Here is a 19,796-nt window from a genome sequence, read left to right on the forward strand (position 1 = left end):
CTGATCTAGATCAGTTTCAACTTATCTAGATCAAGTATTAGGTAACCAGATTATAGTAAAAACTGTTACAAGACATTTCTCTGAAGATACGAAACCTCTAGGATGGTTATCCAGAGCACTAGCGTTCTTCCCAGTGTGGGATGCAAACAGTTTTCAAAATGGCCGACATCTTGTTCCGCGTGGGATCACCGGATCGGTCCTCCCGGTGGCCAATGTGCGCAAAACATCTACTAGTGACTGTTTTCTAACTGGTATTAGAAAATTTTGAAGTTTGATACCCATATTGCTAAACCTGAACGAAAAATAATATTTGACCGCTCTTGGGCCGGTTCCCTGAGGGTCCCTGGAGTAGATTCCAAGCACGGATCCAGCCTAGAACTGGTTACATCGCCTAATTTGCTTCTGAAAATATCACTGTGGTCTAGATTATAAAAATTTGTTAAAATGGAACTGGGTTTTCAGCAGTTACTCTAAGAAATTGGGTGGCGAAAGGAAGTTGGGGTCATTTTTATCGGATGTGACCCAGTGACTCACCGGAATAACTCCGGATAGCCGAATAATTAAAAAATGACCAATAGGTTTCCTAAAACTAGGCATCAAAACAATGCAATGGTCAAAAAATGAAATAAATCGGTTGAAAATTGACGAAATGGCAGCCATTTGAATTTTTTTCTTTCTGTTGGGCGGATACGGGTTAAGCAGGGATTGGCGGCATGCACAGTGCGGTGCGAAAAAAAAGCGGGTGCTTCACACAATCTCAAGTGCTTGTCTTGCGTTTTGCCGATTGACAGAGACGTATGAGTGAGAGCTTTGGTAACTGTGCGAGAGGACGGTGCTTGGGGTTGTGCTTATCAACAAATAGAAAAAAAAAAATCACTTAATAAATTCATCAGAGAGTTTGTGTTTACGACAAAGTCGATAAGCTTGCCAAGGATTGACAAATTATGGGTCGTTAGATTCGAAATTTTCCCAATCATGCGTAGTGTCAAGCAAAGCGCAAAGCACGGAGACAAGCACAGAGAGAGTGCATACGACAGAGCGTGAGAGACAGGAGACCCCGAGCGCACGGCAAAGTAAGCGGGCATCATACAACCGATTGCACGTACTCGACTCCTTCTGGTTTGTTGTGCTGTCTCGTAGCAGCGTGTGCGGCACGCAAAGAGTTTCGAGTCACACCGAGTCGAGTGAGAGCTTTCGTAGCTGTGCGAGAGACAAATCGCAGCACAAGCTCTACTCTTTCGTGGAGCTCCGTGGCCGTGCGGTTAGCGTCACCAAGCGTATAACCGTATCATGCCACGGGGGAGGGTTCGATTCCCGCTCCGAGTGATAAAACTTTTCGCAAAAACTGTCTCTTACTCGTATCCACTGGTGCTTGTAATATGTGTCATGTCCGTTGTCTAGTGTTAAGTTTCGTTCAGTCTGCACAGCATGAGCTGAAGACGGTGTCCGTGTCTTTTTTTTACGACGCAAAGAGTAATGCACATTGCTTGGGACCGTGCATGCCACTGTACATTCGTTTGGTGCTTTCATAAAATAAAAGAAACACTTATTGAACCAATTAGAGAGGTTGTGTTTTTGTCAAAGTTGTTAGGCTTGTCAAGGAATTACAAGTCATGGGTCGTTTGATTTAAATTTTCACCAACCTTACGTAGATTTAAGCACAGTAGCAAGCACAGGGACAAGCACAGATACAGTGCATACTTCCTCCGGATGAGCCTAATTTTAATATTTTGTATTATAACGTTAATTTGAAAAGATATAGAGGTTTTGCGCCCTTTTGAGGAAGATTTCAAATGGAAATCACTCAAGGGGGCTTTTCCCTCATCCAAAATTTTACAGTTAAAAATAAATAAATTAAATAATAATAAATAGATACAGTGCATACGACAGAGCGTGAGACACAAGAGACCTGCAACACACAACCGATTGCACATACTCACTCCTTTCTAATTGGTTGTGCTGTCTCGTAGCAGTGTGTGCGGCGCGTAAAGAGTTTTGAGTCACATTTTATCCCTGAAGACATCCATGGAGAAAACATTGAAGGTATTCTAGCCGATTTTTTTAGAGAAATCGATGAAGGATCTTTTTAAAAAAAAATTGCAGAAATTTCTGTGGTATTCATCAAATGAAATTCCACCGAAATTCTAATAGTTTTTAAGAGGAATCCTCGCTGAATCCTAAAGGAATATTAAAAGTAGTTCTTAAATCTTGGAAACATCGTCGGAGGAATCAACAGAAAATTTCCAGAAAAAATGCAACACTCTGTAAAATATTTTTAATGCCCCAAGAATGTTTTGCAAAACTTCATACACCTATCGAACATTCTCAAAATTCTTCAGTTCTGAAACCAAACAAAACGAAAGTCATGAACAACTATCAACGACCAAACTTATTCATAATTTGCATAGTCACGTGCTGATTTCGGAACCGTGTAAAAAAGTGATTAAAGTGGAACAGTTTTTAAATTACAGCTGAAGCACACATTGTTTCAAAATGTAGAAATTACTAAAATTTAAATATTTTGCGTTGTAGTGAAGCAATTCAAATTTTCTAAGCATGAATTAAAAACTGTCTATAATATTTGTCGATCATTAGAAAAAAAATCTTACGCCAGAGTTTATAAAACTCGTGTTATTGTTTTTTTTTATCTATATTAACGAGATTTTCAGCCCTAGGCTAGTTCATCTCGGGTCCCACGTTTTACTTCCCTTCCGAAGGAAGAACTCACTATTTTGTGAGTTTGTCGGGAGTGGGATTCGATCCCAGGTCCTCGGCGTGATAGTCAAGTGTTCTAACCATCACACCAGGTCCGCTCCACTCCGTGTTATTGGTTAACTTGTGAAACAAGGAGCTATGTTCTATGAAAAGTATAGGGGAGACTGAGGAGACTTGATCCCTGGGGAGACTTGTTCCCACCATATTGTCTCGGAATCAAAAACAGGTTTCTTCTAGCATATTTTTTACAAAACTACATCTGGACAGATGACAATATTTTGGCTACAATTGATTTTGATTGTGCATTGTATTATTTTTTAATGGCTAATGGTTTGGTTTCTGTCCTTTAGAAATCTTTTAGGCGATTCCGAAAAATCTCAATAACTTTGTGAAAATTGAACCAAATCGTGTCTAAATTTCACAGCACATAGTATAAATGAGATACTATCAAACTTATTTATCCAAATATGGCTGTTACATAAATATTTTAATTAATGCAGCTTAGTATATTATGATAAAACACAGTTTTGAAAACTTTAATAATAATTTGAAGTCCTTCTGTTGTGTATAAACTTGCAATAGATGTTTACCTACCATTCTGTTCAAAAAACGGAACCAGTTTTGTATTTTTCTTAAAGTTACAGGCAAATTAAGAAAAAGAGATTAAGTCATGGATTAAGTCTACCCAGTCTCACCTACTATACTTATTTACACAGCATTCCCATACAGGGATGGGATCATTCATTTGCAAAGAGTTACATTCACTTGATACTATCTCAGTTCAGAAGCATTCTATCAAAAAACTATGTATGGATGAATTGAACCATGTGGATCGGACCTGGTTGGATGGTTAGAACACGTGAATGTCACGCCGAGGACCTGGGATCGAATCCCACTCCCGACAAACTCACAAAATGTGAGTTCTTCCTTCGGAAGAGAAGTAAAGCGTGGGTCCCATGATGAACTAGCCTAGGGCTAAAAATCTCGTTAATACAGATAAAAAAAACTATGTATGGATGAATTAAACCTTGTAGTTTTATCTAGAAGTTCGCCGAATAGCATTAGGGTCACACACGCATACCAAATTCGTGAACGAGCTGTGACGGCAACTCTCCATGCGGTGAATGTAAATTACATTCACGCCACGGAGAGTTGCTTTTGCTGCCTTCTATTGAGTTTATTATTGGCGCTACCAAGGGCGCTACACTAGTACATTGTTATACAAAGTTTCAGGTAAAACAAAAATGAAAAGTGAATGTAAATGATTGCAAATGAATGATCCCATCCTTGGTCCCATGTGAATAAAAAACCCAGCAAAGATGGGACTATTATGCATATTTAACCCCTGATACGAGTAACTCAAATGTCATATATGACCTCTTGTAACTTCTATATTACAAATTTTAGTAATACAAAGTTTATACGAACTGTCATTTTCATGAAAATCACTGAAGACAAATAGAACAAAATAGATTCGTGCACATAAAAACAAATTCAGTCTTTCCCGAGCAGAAGAGAATATCAACAGCATAATAAAATATGTTTTATGTTTTTAACATATCAGGCCAAACATGTCTAAAGGTCCTATCGGCAAAAGAGAGGCTCTCTTTGGTTTCCCTCTGTTTCGTTAATATCTGAGCTGTTTATTTGTATTATGATTGTCTCCTTGCATTAAACGATGGTCAAAAGACTCGTCTTTTGATTTGTACTGCAAAAGTAGATGAAAAGTGTACCATTACATTGCAATAATTGAAAGAGGAAGTAAACAAAGAGAGCCTATCAAATGCAGATAGGACCTTTTGAAATGTTTGGCCTGATATCTTATTATGTTACAGACTTGTCTGTCATAAGCGGCAAAATAACAAAAACCATAACAAAAAAATCCTGGAAGACCAAAATAACATGTTTTGTTAGATTCAATAACAACTTAATAACAATTAATCTAGCGGTGAATTTAAAAACTTGTTATTGTAGTGTTATATCAGAAGGCCGGCTCCAGAGGCACGTTATCCTCCATTTGGGACATTTGTGCCATTAATGAAATGTCATGTGAAATGTTATTTAGTGTTTGAATCTCAATAACTTGATCATAACAAAATAAGACTGCCCAACGAAACCCAACGAAGTAATACTTTGATAAGTTAATAATAACAAATTATGCTATATGTGATTCTGTTGTTATGAATTTGATATTCTCCTCTGCTCGGGTTGTCTTGAAGACTGTTATTAGGGCCTGTCCATAAATTACGTAGACTTAACGGAGGGAGGGAGTCTAGTAAAAGTCTACGGCCCATACAAATTAAAAATATGGAGAAAAGATTACAAGGGGAGAGGGAGTCTAAGATGGTCAAAAGGAGTCTACGTAGTTTATGGACAATGCAATACCTTAGAGAGGATAGAGATGTAAAAATATACAGTTCAATGTGCCCGTCCATCAGTCTCCGGCTGCTCCAGGTGTATCACTAGTAAGCATCCCTTACTTTGTGTAACTGCTTACGTGTTGCAAGCTTGATATTGGAAATTTGTCTTTGTTGACCAAATGGAACAAAGAAAGGAAGCATTACATTATACGTGAGGCACAATCAGAGCAGATCTCATCAATGTTTTGTGTGTTTAAGCAATGGGGCACGTTCGGTGTAGTACTAGAATTGAAGTAATGAGCTGAATTTTTGTATGGTGAGAAGGTCAATTCTCTGTTTCTGCAAAGAAATGGTTCAAAAAGAGTGGGTATTGTGATTCTTTGTCTAATTTAATGCTGTTTGAGCAAAACTTTGGATAACTATGTTGTTTATGTTGCAAGAAATGGAGAAAACAACAACACGGTTACTCAAAGTTTTGCTCAAACAGTATTAAATTAGGCAAGGAATCATAATACCCACGCTTTTTGAACCATTTCATTGCAGAAACGGAGAATTGGCCTTCTCACCATACTAAAATTCAGCTCATTACTACAAATCTAGTACTTCACCAATCTGTCCTATACCACATAGAAACACAGTAGCCTTTTGATTGGAGCCACGCTAGGAAGCCAACGAACGTCAAACATGGCCCGAGCAACGACCATCAAGGAAGCTCTGCAACGCTGGTCGACGGAACGGGACGGCGAGGACCCCACTAAGGCCAAAGACATTCAGCTCCAGTTCCAATGGCCCCCTGTTGAAAAAATGGACGGGACGTTGTCTACGTTGGTGGAATGCGAGTGAGAGTTTATATTCAATTTGCATCTCTAGATAGGATTACATTCCTTCTATTGAAAGAACTTTTATTTTTGCATGTTTTACGAATACCCAGAAAGCTGAGTTTATCATCAAACATGATCGACAAAATAGTTGGACTGAATGGAATGAAAAGCCTCCGCATTCTATCTCTGGGCAGGAACAACATCAAAACGTTGACCGGACTGGTAAGTCTATTAGAGCCTCATCTCTCAGCCACCTTTTCACCTCCCAAAGTACAAATCATTCTTCCAGGAAGTGGTCGGTGAAACACTGGAAGAGCTGTGGATTAGTTACAATATCATCGACAAGCTGAAGGGTGTCGAAAATCTGAAGCGCCTCAAGGTGCTCTACATCGGAAACAACTCGATCCGTGAGTGGGGAGAATTCAACAAGCTGCAGGCGGTCCCCACCCTGGAGGAACTGCTGTTCGTTGGCAATCCGCTGGTCGAGAACATCGACGGGGTCGCCTATCAGAGAGAGGTGCTGAAAAGATTACCGTTCCTGAAAAAGTTGGACGGGGAAGCGCTGCTGGCGGATGAAGACTGATGGCTTGCTGGTTTTCTATTTATTTTATTTCTTTTTTATATGAATGTACGTATACAGATGAAGCATTTGTCCGGAGATTGAATTTGACAGCAAAGGATCAGCAGCAGTCCACGTTTTATCATATCTTTTTTCTTGCCATTTGCATAGCCATATCTTCCGGGTAGATTTTTTCAACATTCCACATGATGGTGTAAATCGTCATAAATCTGTCATTTCAGCTTTTTCTTTGTTTGCACATATATTTTTCTACATTTCTCAATCCGTGGTACATACCCACATGCAGCGAAAACGATGGAAATTTTTTCCCAGAAAAAAAAACGTCTCCGGAAGTGGAGAGCCAGGATGTAAAAAGCGGAAACATCAAGCTTTCAATTTGTCACAGAAATAAATATATTTATCTTCTGATTCTTTTGCTCTCGTTGTACTAAATGGGGGATCGCAATAAACACGATTGTGATTGATATGAGGTTCTAGGTATATTTTCAGAAATGAAAAAAAAAACTGTGGTTAAATATAACATGGTGCATTGTAAAATTGATGTTATAGCCTCCTTAGAAATGGTGATGAACACGACAACTTTGTAGATCATCAAGAGCTTTACAAATTTGGTATCTTGAGAATACCTCAAGATCAGTATAACCCTGTAGATAACATCTTTAGAGATTGATAGGATTCTGGGGTATTCTTGATGATGCAAAAATCATTGATATAATTTATTTAAATGTAGTAGGAATAAAAGCTCTGAACTGCCATCCAGGGGGATGCCAAAGGTCAAGAATCAACATCGCAGTGTTCGATTCAACATGGCTTCCAGTTATACTACCGTCTACGGATATAACCCTTAAACCTCGACAGGCAACCATGTAGATCGATGATGCTTTTCAGAGAATGTTATTACCTGTAAGTAAGAAAAAATGAAAGAAAGGTTAGTTTTTTATAAGTTACAGTTCAGATTCTGAGTAGTAATGTATCGTAGTTTTAATATTATAAATTACAAAAAAAAATGTGTATATTCGTTTTTCTCTTTCTATTTTCTATTCTTTCTATCTTCCATCTTCCATCTTCCATCTTCCATCTCCCATCTTCCATCTTCCATCTTCCATCTTCCATCTTCCATCTTCCATCTTCCATCTTCCATCTTCCATCTTCCATCTTCCATCTTCCATCTTCCATCTTCCATCTTCCATCTTCCATCTTCCATCTTCCATCTTCCATCTTCCATCTTCCATCTTCCATCTTCCATCTTCTATCTTCTATCTTCTATCTTCTATCTTCTATCTTCTATCTTCTATCTTCTATCTTCTATCTTCTATCTTCTATCTTCTATCTTCTATCTTCTATCTTCTATCTTCTATCTTCTATCTTCTATCTTCTATCTTCTATCTTCTATCTTCTATCTTCTATCTTCTATCTTCTATCTTCTATCTTCTATCTTCTATCTTCTATCTTCTATCTTCTATCTTCTATCTTCTATCTTCTATCTTCTATCTTCTATCTTCTATCTTCTATCTTCTATCTTCTATCTTCTATCTTCTATCTTCTATCTTCTATCTTCTATCTTCTATCTTCTATCTTCTATCTTCTATCTTCTATCTTCTATCTTCTATCTTCTATCTTCTATCTTCTATCTTCTATCTTCTATCTTCTATCTTCTATCTTCTATCTTCTATCTTCTATCTTCTATCTTCTATCTTCTATCTTCTATCTTCTATCTTCTATCTTCTATCTTCTATCTTCTATCTTCTATCTTCTATCTTCTATCTTCTATCTTCTATCTTCTATCTTCTATCTTCTATCTTCTATCTTCTATCTTCTATCTTCTATCTTCTATCTTCTATCTTCTATCTTCTATCTTCTATCTTCTATCTTCTATCTTCTATCTTCTATCTTCTATCTTCTATCTTCTATCTTCTATCTTCTATCTTCTATCTTCTATCTTCTATCTTCTATCTTCTATCTTCTATCTTCTATCTTCTATCTTCTATCTTCTATCTTCTATCTTCTATCTTCTATCTTCTATCTTCTATCTTCTATCTTCTATCTTCTATCTTCTATCTTCTATCTTCTATCTTCTATCTTCTATCTTCTATCTTCTATCTTCTATCTTCTATCTTCTATCTTCTATCTTCTATCTTCTATCTTCTATCTTCTATCTTCTATCTTCTATCTTCTATCTTCTATCTTCTATCTTCTATCTTCTATCTTCTATCTTCTATCTTCTATCTTCTATCTTCTATCTTCTATCTTCTATCTTCTATCTTCTATCTTCTATCTTCTATCTTCTATCTTCTATCTTCTATCTTCTATCTTCTATCTTCTATCTTCTATCTTCTATCTTCTATCTTCTATCTTCTATCTTCTATCTTCTATCTTCTATCTTCTATCTTCTATCTTCTATCTTCTATCTTCTATCTTCTATCTTCTATCTTCTATCTTCTATCTTCTATCTTCTATCTTCTATCTTCTATCTTCTATCTTCTATCTTCTATCTTCTATCTTCTATCTTTTATCTTTTATCCATATTTTCGAATTTCGGATGGTTGCACAGTGGTTCCAGCCCCATTTGAGGGCGGCCATAAATATGATTTTATCGAGTTTTATGATGAAACCGCTTAATTTGATGCATATTTGCATTCCAAATGCGTTTTTGTATTGTTTATTAAAAATGGGCTCAATCAAGTTTTTGGCCTTACGGAGTCGAAATTTTGCAGTTTTGGTTACCAACTGATTTGGATATACTGCCTAATATTAGTTTAGGCAGTACACGGCAGTCAAAACTGCTCAAGAATAATGAAACACACATAATGTAATGGATAAAGAGGGTGAAAGTTGTAAAAAGGTGTTCCGTGCAATGCAATGCGAGAGGTATTTGTTAGTTTTTGAGTAAATTGAAAGTACGACACTTAAGTGACTACCACCAATCTGGTCGCAAACGGTCGCAGCTAAATTCGGCAGTAAATCATTGTTTAAGATTATAGGGAAGTTTTATAGAAGAACGTCCGAAAAGGTCGGAAGGGAAACATTTTTTTCGGCTCGTTGAAAATTTTCTGTTTTTTATACTTTGAGGAAAAAGCATATAATTCAGTCACACTTATTCAAATAAAATGATAAAGAATGGCATCTAAATTTGTGATAAACATCGATTTCAACTATGTTAGAATCGAACGCAATCAACCAAATACATGTCGAATGTATGAGATTTTTAATAGAGAAATAAATGCAAAAGACTGAAATTAGAAAAACTCAAATAAAATATCTACTCAAGAACATCTATTTTCATAAGCTCTGTGGAAAAGTTTCGGCATACATTTGATAAAAGTATTGATTGTCCCTAGTTATTTAAGCAAAAAACTTGATGTTTCCGCAATGATATCACAGTTTCATTGAGGTCAAATTTTTGGATTAATGACCTATGGCGGAACCACTGTGGGTGATGTTAATAAGGGACTGTTCATAAACCACGCACGCTAAGTCTGAACTAGCAGATTATAAAAATTGGATGTACATCGGGTTTCTTTCCACAGAATATCAGAACTCGTACTATCATATGCGTAAACTTTTAAAATATTTCTTCGGGGAAATTTTGATTTTTTCGTCTTTTTAGCTGTTTTTCATACAAATTTGCATGCAATTCTTCCCCCTCTCTTTTCTTGGCGTAACGTCCTCATTGGGACAAAGCCTGCTTCTCAGCTTAGTGTTCTATGAGCACTTCCACAGTTATTAACTGAGAGCTTCCTCTGCCAATGACCATTTTGCATGCGTATATCGTGTGGCAGGCACGAAGATACTCTATGCCCAAGGAAGTCAAGGAAATTTCCTTTACGAAAAGATCCTGGACCGACCGGGAATCGAACCCGTCACCCTCAGCATGGTCATGCTGAATACCCGTGCGTTTATCGCCTCGGCTATATGGGCCCTGCAATTCTCGGCTATATGGGCATGCAATTCTTATTTTCGGCCAATTTCTCTCCCATACAAAATGTATGGAAAAATTTTCACCAATAGAATATTTTGAAACCTTCTGCAAATGAAAATATAGCTTGAATACTGATGTTTGGTGGAAAGAAACCCGATGTACATTCAATTTTTATAATCTGCTGGTTCAGACAAGCGTGCCACGTAGACCAAAATTTGGCCATCTCAGAACATCCCCCCCCTCCCCCCTCGTAGACTTATGTGCATACAAAAATTTGAAAATTTGTATGGAGCGTAGACTTTGACCAGACCCCCCTTCCCCCAAAAAGTCTACGTGGTTTATGAACAGCCCCTAACTGTATGATACTGACATAGTCCTTCAACTAACTAATATGTTAAAAGAACCCTTATTTTCGACTTCTACAATACCGTTCTTATTATTCAAATGAATATTCAATGTTCTTTGCATTCCAGCTAAGCGGAATAAAACAGAGCTTTCACTTTATTTTATTCCCTCCCCAGGAATTATCGTTACAACTTCTCTAGACCCTATTTAGCACCGACTATCTATTACTTTCGTCTGACAGCCCAACTGATACGCACACATAGTGCAAAGCTTCCATTGTGTTCCCAACACGACCCTTAGGGAACAGGGCAGTCTACCCATCCGAGAACCCCCAACGAGCGCACTTTACGAGGATCACTTTGGCACAGCCTCCATTTACTCACGGGCAGAGTTGATGTACACGTGCTGTAGTCCCATGTACGGGAGCCACATTGCAAGCAAGCTCCCAGGAGCACAGTACATTTTGAGACTGAAAGTTGTGCGCCTCATTTTTCTCAAGATGTGTCTCATGCAGAGTTGATGTACACGTGCTGTAGTCCCATGTGCGGGAGCCACATGGCAAGCGAGCTCCCAGGAGCTCTGTACATTTTGAGACTGAAAGTTGTGCGCCTCATATTTCTCAAGATGTGTCTCATGAGCTTCGTCTCATGCGCTGATTAAATTAGAAAATTTCACGACAAAAACTTCCTAAACGAACGAGAATTGAAACCTTAACCTTTGCATTGAGAGTCCCTAGCCGTATCGTATAGACCAACCAAACACTTGAGTTGTGTACGGAAAAAAGTTGTTGAGGTTCTTCGTTACCAAGAATTTGTTTTTCACCTTAGATACCAACAGCTCACGCAGCGCATGAGACGAGCTCCCCGGGAGCTAGGTGCCTAGCTCGCACCCACCAGATTTTCGTGAGCCTCCTAGCAGCGCAGCACACTGCGATTTTGAAGAGCTGGGAGACAATTTGGTAGGAGGCTCGTTGTCACATTTATGTACACATGAGCAATGGGAAACTCTGGTCTCATGAGCTTCGTCTCATGCGCTGATTAAATTAGAAAATTTCACGACAAAAACTTCCTAAACGAACGAGAATTGAAACCTTAACCTTTGCATTGAGAGTCCCTAGTCGTATCGCATAGACCAACCAGACACTTGTGCTGTGTACGGAAAAAAGTTGTTGAGGTTCTTCGTTACCAAGAAGTTGTTTTTCACCTTAGATACCAACAGCTCACGCAGCGCATGAGACGAGCTCCCCAGGAGCTATGTGCCTAGCTCGCACCCACCAGATTTTCGCGAGCCTCCTAGCAGCGCAGCACACTGCGATTTTGAAGTGCTGGGAGACAATTTGGTGGGAGGCTCGCTGTCACATTTATGTACACATGAGCAATCGGAAACTCTGCTCACGGGTTGGCTGGCTGGTGTCAAGTTCACGTGAAATATTCATGAAGTGTTTATACAACGACGAGCTTATTCGCACACCAGCCAGCCCCCTGTCAATGTGCCACGTACCCCCATTCATTTCGCTTGAAAAGCTTCTCTGTATGTACGTTCTTCATGTCGAGAGGATAAACCAACATCCGGTTAAAGTTCCACAGACCTGGACGACCGTTAGTGTGTTAATGTACATAGGTATGTGAAAGTGGCGCAATCCACGGTACCGTAAGACGAGCGGCAGCAACTGCTTGCATGCCACCGGCAACAATTAGTCCACTTCTCCTGGCCTTTGTTGGCGGGAGGTGTACCGTTCATGTCGATGACGCTTGGGTAGATCTTTTCTTCGACTGAGAAGTCACACACGGTACCCATATGGTGCATTTCATATCGAAATGCAACAATTCCGAGTGCTTATCAGTATATAAACTAACAACGACTTGCTAAGTGAAAAATAAGTAAATAACAGAAATACATACAATGTGAGAATGTGAGAACTGCGGTCTCCCGTTAGCCTAGTGGTTGAGGCTATGGATCGCCAATCCGGAGACGGCGGGTTCGATTCCCGTTCCGGTCGGGAAAATTTTCTCAACTCCCTGGGCATAGTGTATTATTGTGCTTGCCACACAATGTACAAATTCATGCAATGGCAGGCAAAGAAAGCCCTTCAGTTAATAACTGTGGAAATGTTCTAAGAACACTAAGTTGAAGAGAGGCAGACCAATGCGAACGTCGAGCTTTAAAGAGAAGAAGAAGTGAGATTCTAAATAAATTACCGTAATCCGGGGTCAAATTGATCACTTTAAAACAACTTTTGCGGATAACATCAGTGTCAATTCAAATATTGCTAAAATAATTTCTGTAAAACCAGTACCCAGTGGATCTCCATGGAACCATGTGACAGAATTTTGTTCAACAAATTTAAACTTTAAGTTAAATAACTTCAAATATCAAAATATTGGAAATGCCACTTTGGGGCGAAATTGATCAGTATACAATTAAGCATCGGTTGGAAAGGAAAATTTCTATCACCGCCTAATTTTGCTCTTCTAAAACCGAATAACGCGTCTAAAATCTTACAACTAGTGAATTTAATACTTTAAATGCAAAACTAAATTTCGAAATTTCCCCTTAAACGCCTAAAGGTAGGCAATTTCATTTGAAATAAGTGATTTCTATCACAATAATTGAGTATTTCATCATAAAAAGAACTTATTTTTAACTATTTCATGTTCTCTTTAGCTACAAAACTTCCCAACCAAGGCTCCACAAAAATGTTAAAACATAGAATTTACGGGGAAGTCCTATTAGCAACCGATTGTTTAGTAACAATGATTTCAGCTAAATGAGAAATATATCGCAAATTCCTAAAAAAATAAGGCAAAACTAACTTTTTTCTAAAAATTTAAAGTCTACACTCATCTCTAGACATCTGCGAACCAGATGACGTAAAAACTTTAAGATCATTACGACGCTTAAGAGTTCCTTATATGGAATTACAGTGTAGTACCCGAATGATCAATTTCACCCCGCTGATCAATTACACCCCGGTTTACGGTAATACATTACTGTGTATAATTTACACTTTCTACATAAAAAGTAAACAGTGGTCACAAAAGTTTGAAGTTAAGTTGTAAGTGGTTTTATAGTATTTTGATTTACGTAATATTTTTTTATAAATTGGTGAGTTCGTTCCATGTTGATATTATTTCCTAATTTTCAATGGACTAAGGACATGGTCAGCGCTTTTATGATCATTAATAGGTGAATATAGTGAGAAAGGTTATGGCCCTTCCCAAATCCTTCTGATTATGCATTTTCACCGGTTCCGTTCAATCACGAAGTAACAACAATAGAAATGTGCAGCCAGTCAAAGCTAAGCCGAGCTAATATTTCTAATTTTACCAACTGGCATGCTCATCACCATGTCTACTGGACCAGAATCAAAGTTGGTCGACTGCTAAAATCCACTCATTTCCCAGATTATATACTTCCATTAGCTCTCTCTCTCGTCCAACAATACCAACGGCTCAAATTATGAAGGTCCGATGTGCCGATTAAATTGGATTAGTTCAACAAGATTGAATTTGGGCGATTCCCTTTTCATGTCCTTCCGCATTATCTTAAAGGACTTTATGGCATCCATCAGCTCCAGTATGGGTATGAGATGATAACGATGATGATGACGACAGGGATAATGGTCAGTTGAAAACGTCAAGGTCGACTGCAAAGGATATCTCCCACCACTGACTGGCACTGACTGAATGGTATTAGCTCGGTTTGGTTGAACCCTCTGACATCAGAATCTGACGCTAGCTATGGAAGTAGAGAGTTGGGAAAAGTCTTTTAATATTTACATTGCATTCCTAGTCATATTATTCAAACAGAAAAGAAGGCAGAGTCCGTTTAGAGTTGTGATAAATTCTCAGTTTAAGTTCAATCAGCCATTAACTTCCCAACATCGTGAAAACTTGAATAGTAACTTATGAATGATTGACCCACTTTAGAAAACTAAGGATCGAATCGAATAAGAACCCAATCAAAGCATGGAGCAGATCTCTTTCATTCGAAAGAGTTCAGTTATTTCTTAGGGTAGGCGGACCAACAGTAGTGTACAAACTGTTACGATTGTGAGTTAAATTGTTTCTTAAACACGTTCTAAATTCTACACAGCTAGTCGCGTTCGATATTTTTTACCGAAATCTCAACTGCTGAGTGTTTGGTAGGGTAGGTAATCAAAAGTTGAACCAAATTGCGGCTTTCCGAAGTAGCGCAAATTTTGAGTGATTTTTTCTCCCACATGGAAATAATTTACTACAGTAAAATCTTATGTACATGAAAGCCACGGGTATGAGCTTTCTGTTAAGTGGTAAAAAGTTTGTATTTGCACCGAATTTCATTGAAAAATTCGATTATTCGTCAACAATGATTTTAATCTTAATTTGAACCATCGTAATCATAATTTGAACCAATTTTAATCTTAATTTGAACTACTGGCGGCAGCAGCTCGAGCATCTCCCATAACAGCCAATTTCGTGCTGAACAATAGAAAAACACATGGATCTGCTAATTCCTATAACTATTTTTCATTAGGCACTGGAATTTCAACTAAGAATGTTCTAAACTCTTCAGGAACTTGGAAACTAAATTTGGAATTTTTCATCCCCCACCCCAAGTGTAAACAAAACAACCACTAGCGCAATCTGCTGGCCAACACTGGAAGCTCACCCCCGTTTATTAGTTCAAACATAGATTACAAATGGTTCAAATTCAGATAACATTCTCCAAGTAAGAATTACTTAAATTTGATAATTTTATGACAAATAATGCGGAATATTATTCGGTTGGTCGATTCTACGATAAATAAGCTGTCATTTGACGTGTTCACATATTGCATGTGATACAATGCATGAGCTGTACGAGTGCACCGAAAATGTGCTTTCTCTGGGGGGAAATGGGTGAAATCACAGTGATTTTTCAATTGCCTATTTTCCATGACAAAAACGCTTTTTTCAATGCTTTTAAAGTCCATGTTATCAGGTTATATTACGGAAAGCTGTTTAACATCTTTTTCGGGACAATATTTGCCTAAAAAGTACGTCGTTTTAATAAATTTCGAATTGGTTCAAATTAAGATTACAATTTGACTAGTTCAAAGTTTGATTTCTTACCCTAATGGGTTTCGTAAGAAAATTATCAAATTTCGGTAAAATGTTATCGTTTGATTGGCAAACTCTAACGAAGTTGCTAACTTTACGGATTTTTTCAGTAAATCAAACTTGACGGTTGAGATTTTCTATAACATATTTTACGAAGTCGGTGGTTTTGTTTTCTAAGTGTGTATTAATAATGCAAATTTACCAAAAAATCATGTTTTTTTACTATCATCATGATGAATCAAAACCAAGATCAAAACCGATTCAAACCAGGAAAGTGGAAGGGACGCGTGCGTGGGATACTTTTGGCTGATTGTTTTGTTAGGAAGTGCATCAGTCGAAGCGGGAAAGTGACAGGGACGCGTGCGTGCGATCTTTCGGCGGATTGTTTTGTTAGGAAATGCGTCATTCTGAGCCACGTGGGTGGCTTTCGGAGGATTGTTATTCGCGGTTGCATCATTTAGCTCTGGAGAGAGAAGCTAATGGTCTTTACTAGTTTAATCAGTTGTCAAAATTACTTGCTGAAAAAGATAACTTTTACTTCAGCGTTCTACTTGGGAACAGGAAACTTAGCTATAGTGCGTGAGCCAGTTCGCGAGAACCGCGTCCCCCTTTCCAAAGGAAGTGGAATCGATGTGCTCCGATAACGCTGAAATTTTCAGGGTATGGTTTCCTATATAAAAGATGATATCTGGCCGATTTTCAGATTTTTCCGTTAGGGGGAAGTGGGGTAAAATAGCCCTCAAAGATTTCATGCCTAAAAATAGGTAAAATCACTAAAATCGCAATAACTTCCGCAAAAGTTAACGGATTCAGCTGAAATTTTGCATGGACACTCTACTCCTATGGCACTTTCATTTGAGCCAAGCGTTGGATATTCTTTGATATTTAATTCGAAGAAATAGGTTATTTTCATATTTTTTTTGACGATTTTCAGGGTGCCTGTTTTCGTACCAACAGAACTAGGATGAAAAACTGAGTACTACGTTTTGAAGGATTACCCAAGAGCTTTCATTTGATATGTGACCCAGATGCGCCATCTTAAAAATTTTCGAAAAAAAAAATTTTTTTTTCGGGATATGCATTTTACCCCATATTTTTTGCTGTCTAAAAAGAAGTGTTATCGCAAATTATGACAACGTTATTTAACTTTCAAGGGGTTTTCTTCAATATTAATTCAACAGAAAAAAGATGATTAAGAAATGCAATTATTGGATATTTTTATTTGGGGAAAGTAGGGTAAAACGGACTAACTCAACCTCCTTTCGAAATAACGTTGCTACGATGTTCTCGGATCGGACTCGAATTTTCAGAGTTCTTTGTTCTACTCATGAATAGATGCTTTATCACATATTATGTTTTTTTTCTTGAGAGGATAACGGGGTAAAACAATTCTCAGAAAAAAAAGTGTTGAAAATAATCAAAATTTCAAAACCTACAAATGCTTTGGTAAAACTTGGCGAAATTTCATGAAATTGTCACAGATTAGCACGTGGTGTGTGATTCACCAAATACTTTCTCGATTTTTCTTTTGATATGCATCTCCGGTTCAATTGTATTTCTTTTTTCTCGTGAAAGTTGCTGCAGTGCACAATGGTCCACGAAAAAGATTTACGAGGAAAGATGCATTCAGCGCCTTCAAATGATTTTTTGGACAAATATGGTCCTCTACAAAGTTGTTCCCAAAAATAAGGCCCCCTTTTCAATGTACATAAAAAATAGGGTGGTCCATATTTCAAAGAAATTGGGAACCAAACTTTTTTATTTGAGAGAATAACTGTATGCATTCTTCAAGAAAGTTGTAGATCTATCAATTTTGAGCAAGTTTCCTGAAGACGCTTTTTATGTGGCTTTGAAATTGACCGATCTAGAGATGTTTTTTTGAATAAGCTTAGGGTGGTTCAAGAAAAACCGGTTTTCTGGCGTTAACTTTTTCAGTTTCGATTTTTCATCAAAGCCGCCCAAGAATCACTTGTAGAGCATTTGAAGACGCGTCGTTCCATGCGAAAATGTGCGTTATTTTTGAGTTCTGAAAATGATTCTTAGACAACTTTGATGTGAAATTTGAAACAAAAAAGTTAAAGATAAAGGGTGACGCTAGAACATATCGTTTTATTGCTTTACCTCTTTTGTTTAAAATTTCTCGTCTAAGTCGCGTAAGAACTACTTTTACAGCTTCCAAAAAAGCGCATTTTCGTTCGCTGAGAGTGTTGCTAAGTCATTCCGTTCAAAAGTTATTGATGATTAGCTCGAAAAAATAGGCACTTTTCAAGTATTTTTCACTTGAGTTACAAAAAAAACACCCTTCTAATTTTTTGATATGTTTTATAACAACGTTTTTTTTTTTGAATGCGGGCAAAAGATAATTTTTATGATTGCCCCAACCCGTCATATCACTTTTTCAAAAAAACTATGCTCTACAAGTGTCTCTTGGGTGACTTTGATGATCGAAACTGGAACAGTTAACACCAGAAAACCGATTTTTCTTGAACCACCCTAAGCTTATTCAGTAAAATATCTTCAGAAAAAGTGTCTTCAGGAAACTTGCTCAAAATTGATAGATCTACAACTTTCCCGAAGAATGTATACAGCATGGTATACAGTTATTCTTGCAAATAAAAAAGTTTGGTTCCTAATTTCTTTGAAAATATGGGCCACCCTAATTTTTATGTACATTGAAAAGAGGGCCTGATTTTTGGGAACAACTTTGAAGAAGACCATATTTATCCAAAAAATCATTTGAAGGCGCTGAATGCATCTTTCCTTGTAAATCTTTTTCGTGGACCATTGTGCACTGCAGCAACTTTCACGAGAAAAAAAGAGAGAAAATTGAACCGGAGATGCATGTCAAAAGGAAAATCGAGAAAGAATCCGGTGAATCACACACCACGTGCTTATCTGTGTCATTTCTCTACGTCAAAATGTTGTCAGACTTGCTCATTTGAATAAGCAATAAAAATTAGGAAATTTATTCTTATTTCATGAAATTTCGCCAAGTTTTACCAAAGCATTTGTAGGTTTTGAAATTTTGATTACTTTCAACATTTTTTTCTGAGAATTGTTTTACCCCGTTATCCTCTCAAGAAAAAAATATGTGATAAAGCATCTATTCTTGAATAGAATAAAGAACTCTGAAAATTCAAGTCCGATCAGAGAATATCGTAGCAACGTTATTTCGAAAGGAGGTTGAGTTAGTCCGTTTTATCCTACTTCCCCCAAATGAAAAAAAAAACAATAATTGCATTTCTTAATCATCTTTTTTCTGTTGAATTAATATTGAAGAAAAACCCTTGAAAATTAAATAACGTTGTCATAATTTGCGACAACACTTCTTTAGACAGCTAAAAATATGGGGTAAAATGCATACCCCGAGAAAAAAAATATTTTTTTTTTCGAAAGTTTTTAAGTTGGCGCATCTGGGTTACATATCAAATGAAAGCTCTTGGGTAATCCTTCAAAACGTAGTACTCAGTTTTTCATCCTAGTTCTGTTGGAACGAAAACAGGCGCCCTGAAAATCGTCAAAAAAATTATGAAAATAGCCTATTTCTTCAAATTAAATATCAAAGAATATCTAACGCTTGGCTCAAATGGAAGTGCCATAGGAGTAGAGTGTCCATGCAAAATTTCAGCTGAATCCGTTATTTTTTGCGGAAGTTATTGCGATTTTAGTGATTTTACCTATTTTTAGACATGAAATCTTTGAGGGCTATTTTACCCCACTTCCCCTCAACGGAAAAATCTGAAAATCGGCCAGATATCATCTTTTATATGGAAAACCATACCCTGAAAATTTCAGCTCAATCGGAGCACATCGATACAAGAAGGGGTTGCGGCTCTCGCGAACTGGCTCGTAAGTTGAAAGTCATCTCAGTATAATTAACAGTTCCAATGCGGAACTTAAAATTCACGGCGTAACTATTGGTATTTCAACCCTTTTGAAATGAGAAGCTTAGCAAAGGACATATGCCGCAAGCTT

General features: G+C 37.5%; 3 protein-coding genes across 9 annotated transcripts in view; 1 reads left to right on the forward strand and 2 right to left on the reverse strand.

Annotated features, from left to right (window-relative positions):
- LOC109414182 (CD63 antigen) overlaps positions 1 to 19,796 on the reverse strand; it is a 242,323-nt gene that overhangs the window by 118,552 nt on the left and 103,975 nt on the right. The gene's annotated exons all lie outside the window — the stretch shown is intronic.
- Positions 1 to 19,796, reverse strand: part of LOC134287703 (uncharacterized) — a 193,622-nt gene that overhangs the window by 60,245 nt on the left and 113,581 nt on the right. The window lies entirely within an intron of this gene.
- On the forward strand, positions 5,701 to 7,295 carry LOC109414237 (dynein axonemal light chain 1). 2 transcript variants are annotated; one of them, XR_009998229.1, is made up of 4 exons: positions 5,701 to 5,914; positions 6,007 to 6,118; positions 6,186 to 6,639; positions 6,698 to 7,295. XR_009998229.1 is itself a non-coding variant. In XM_019688051.3 (3 exons), exons 1-3 carry the CDS (start codon positions 5,760 to 5,762, stop codon positions 6,477 to 6,479), a joined length of 561 nt encoding a protein of 186 aa, XP_019543596.1. In that variant the 5' UTR covers positions 5,701 to 5,759; the 3' UTR covers positions 6,480 to 7,295. The 2 variants fall into 2 exon arrangements, 1 of the variants encoding a protein (XP_019543596.1); XM_019688051.3 differs by having other exon boundaries at positions 6,186 to 7,295.

The sequence above is a fragment of the Aedes albopictus genome, chromosome 2, assembly GCF_035046485.1.
Source record: "Aedes albopictus strain Foshan chromosome 2, AalbF5, whole genome shotgun sequence".
NCBI classification, from domain to species: domain Eukaryota; kingdom Metazoa; phylum Arthropoda; class Insecta; order Diptera; family Culicidae; genus Aedes; species Aedes albopictus.

Bases quoted from the DNA above. Each gene is read 5' to 3' on its own strand.
- LOC109414237 (XM_019688051.3), top strand. From the start codon at position 5,760: ATGGCCCGAGCAACGACCATCAAGGAAGCTCTGCAACGCTGGTCGACG. The intron at 5,915-6,006 runs GTGAGAGTTTAT...ACGAATACCCAG, and splicing joins TCTACGTTGGTGGAATGCGA to AAAGCTGAGTTTATCATCAA. The intron at 6,119-6,185 runs GTAAGTCTATTA...TCATTCTTCCAG, and splicing joins TCAAAACGTTGACCGGACTG to GAAGTGGTCGGTGAAACACT.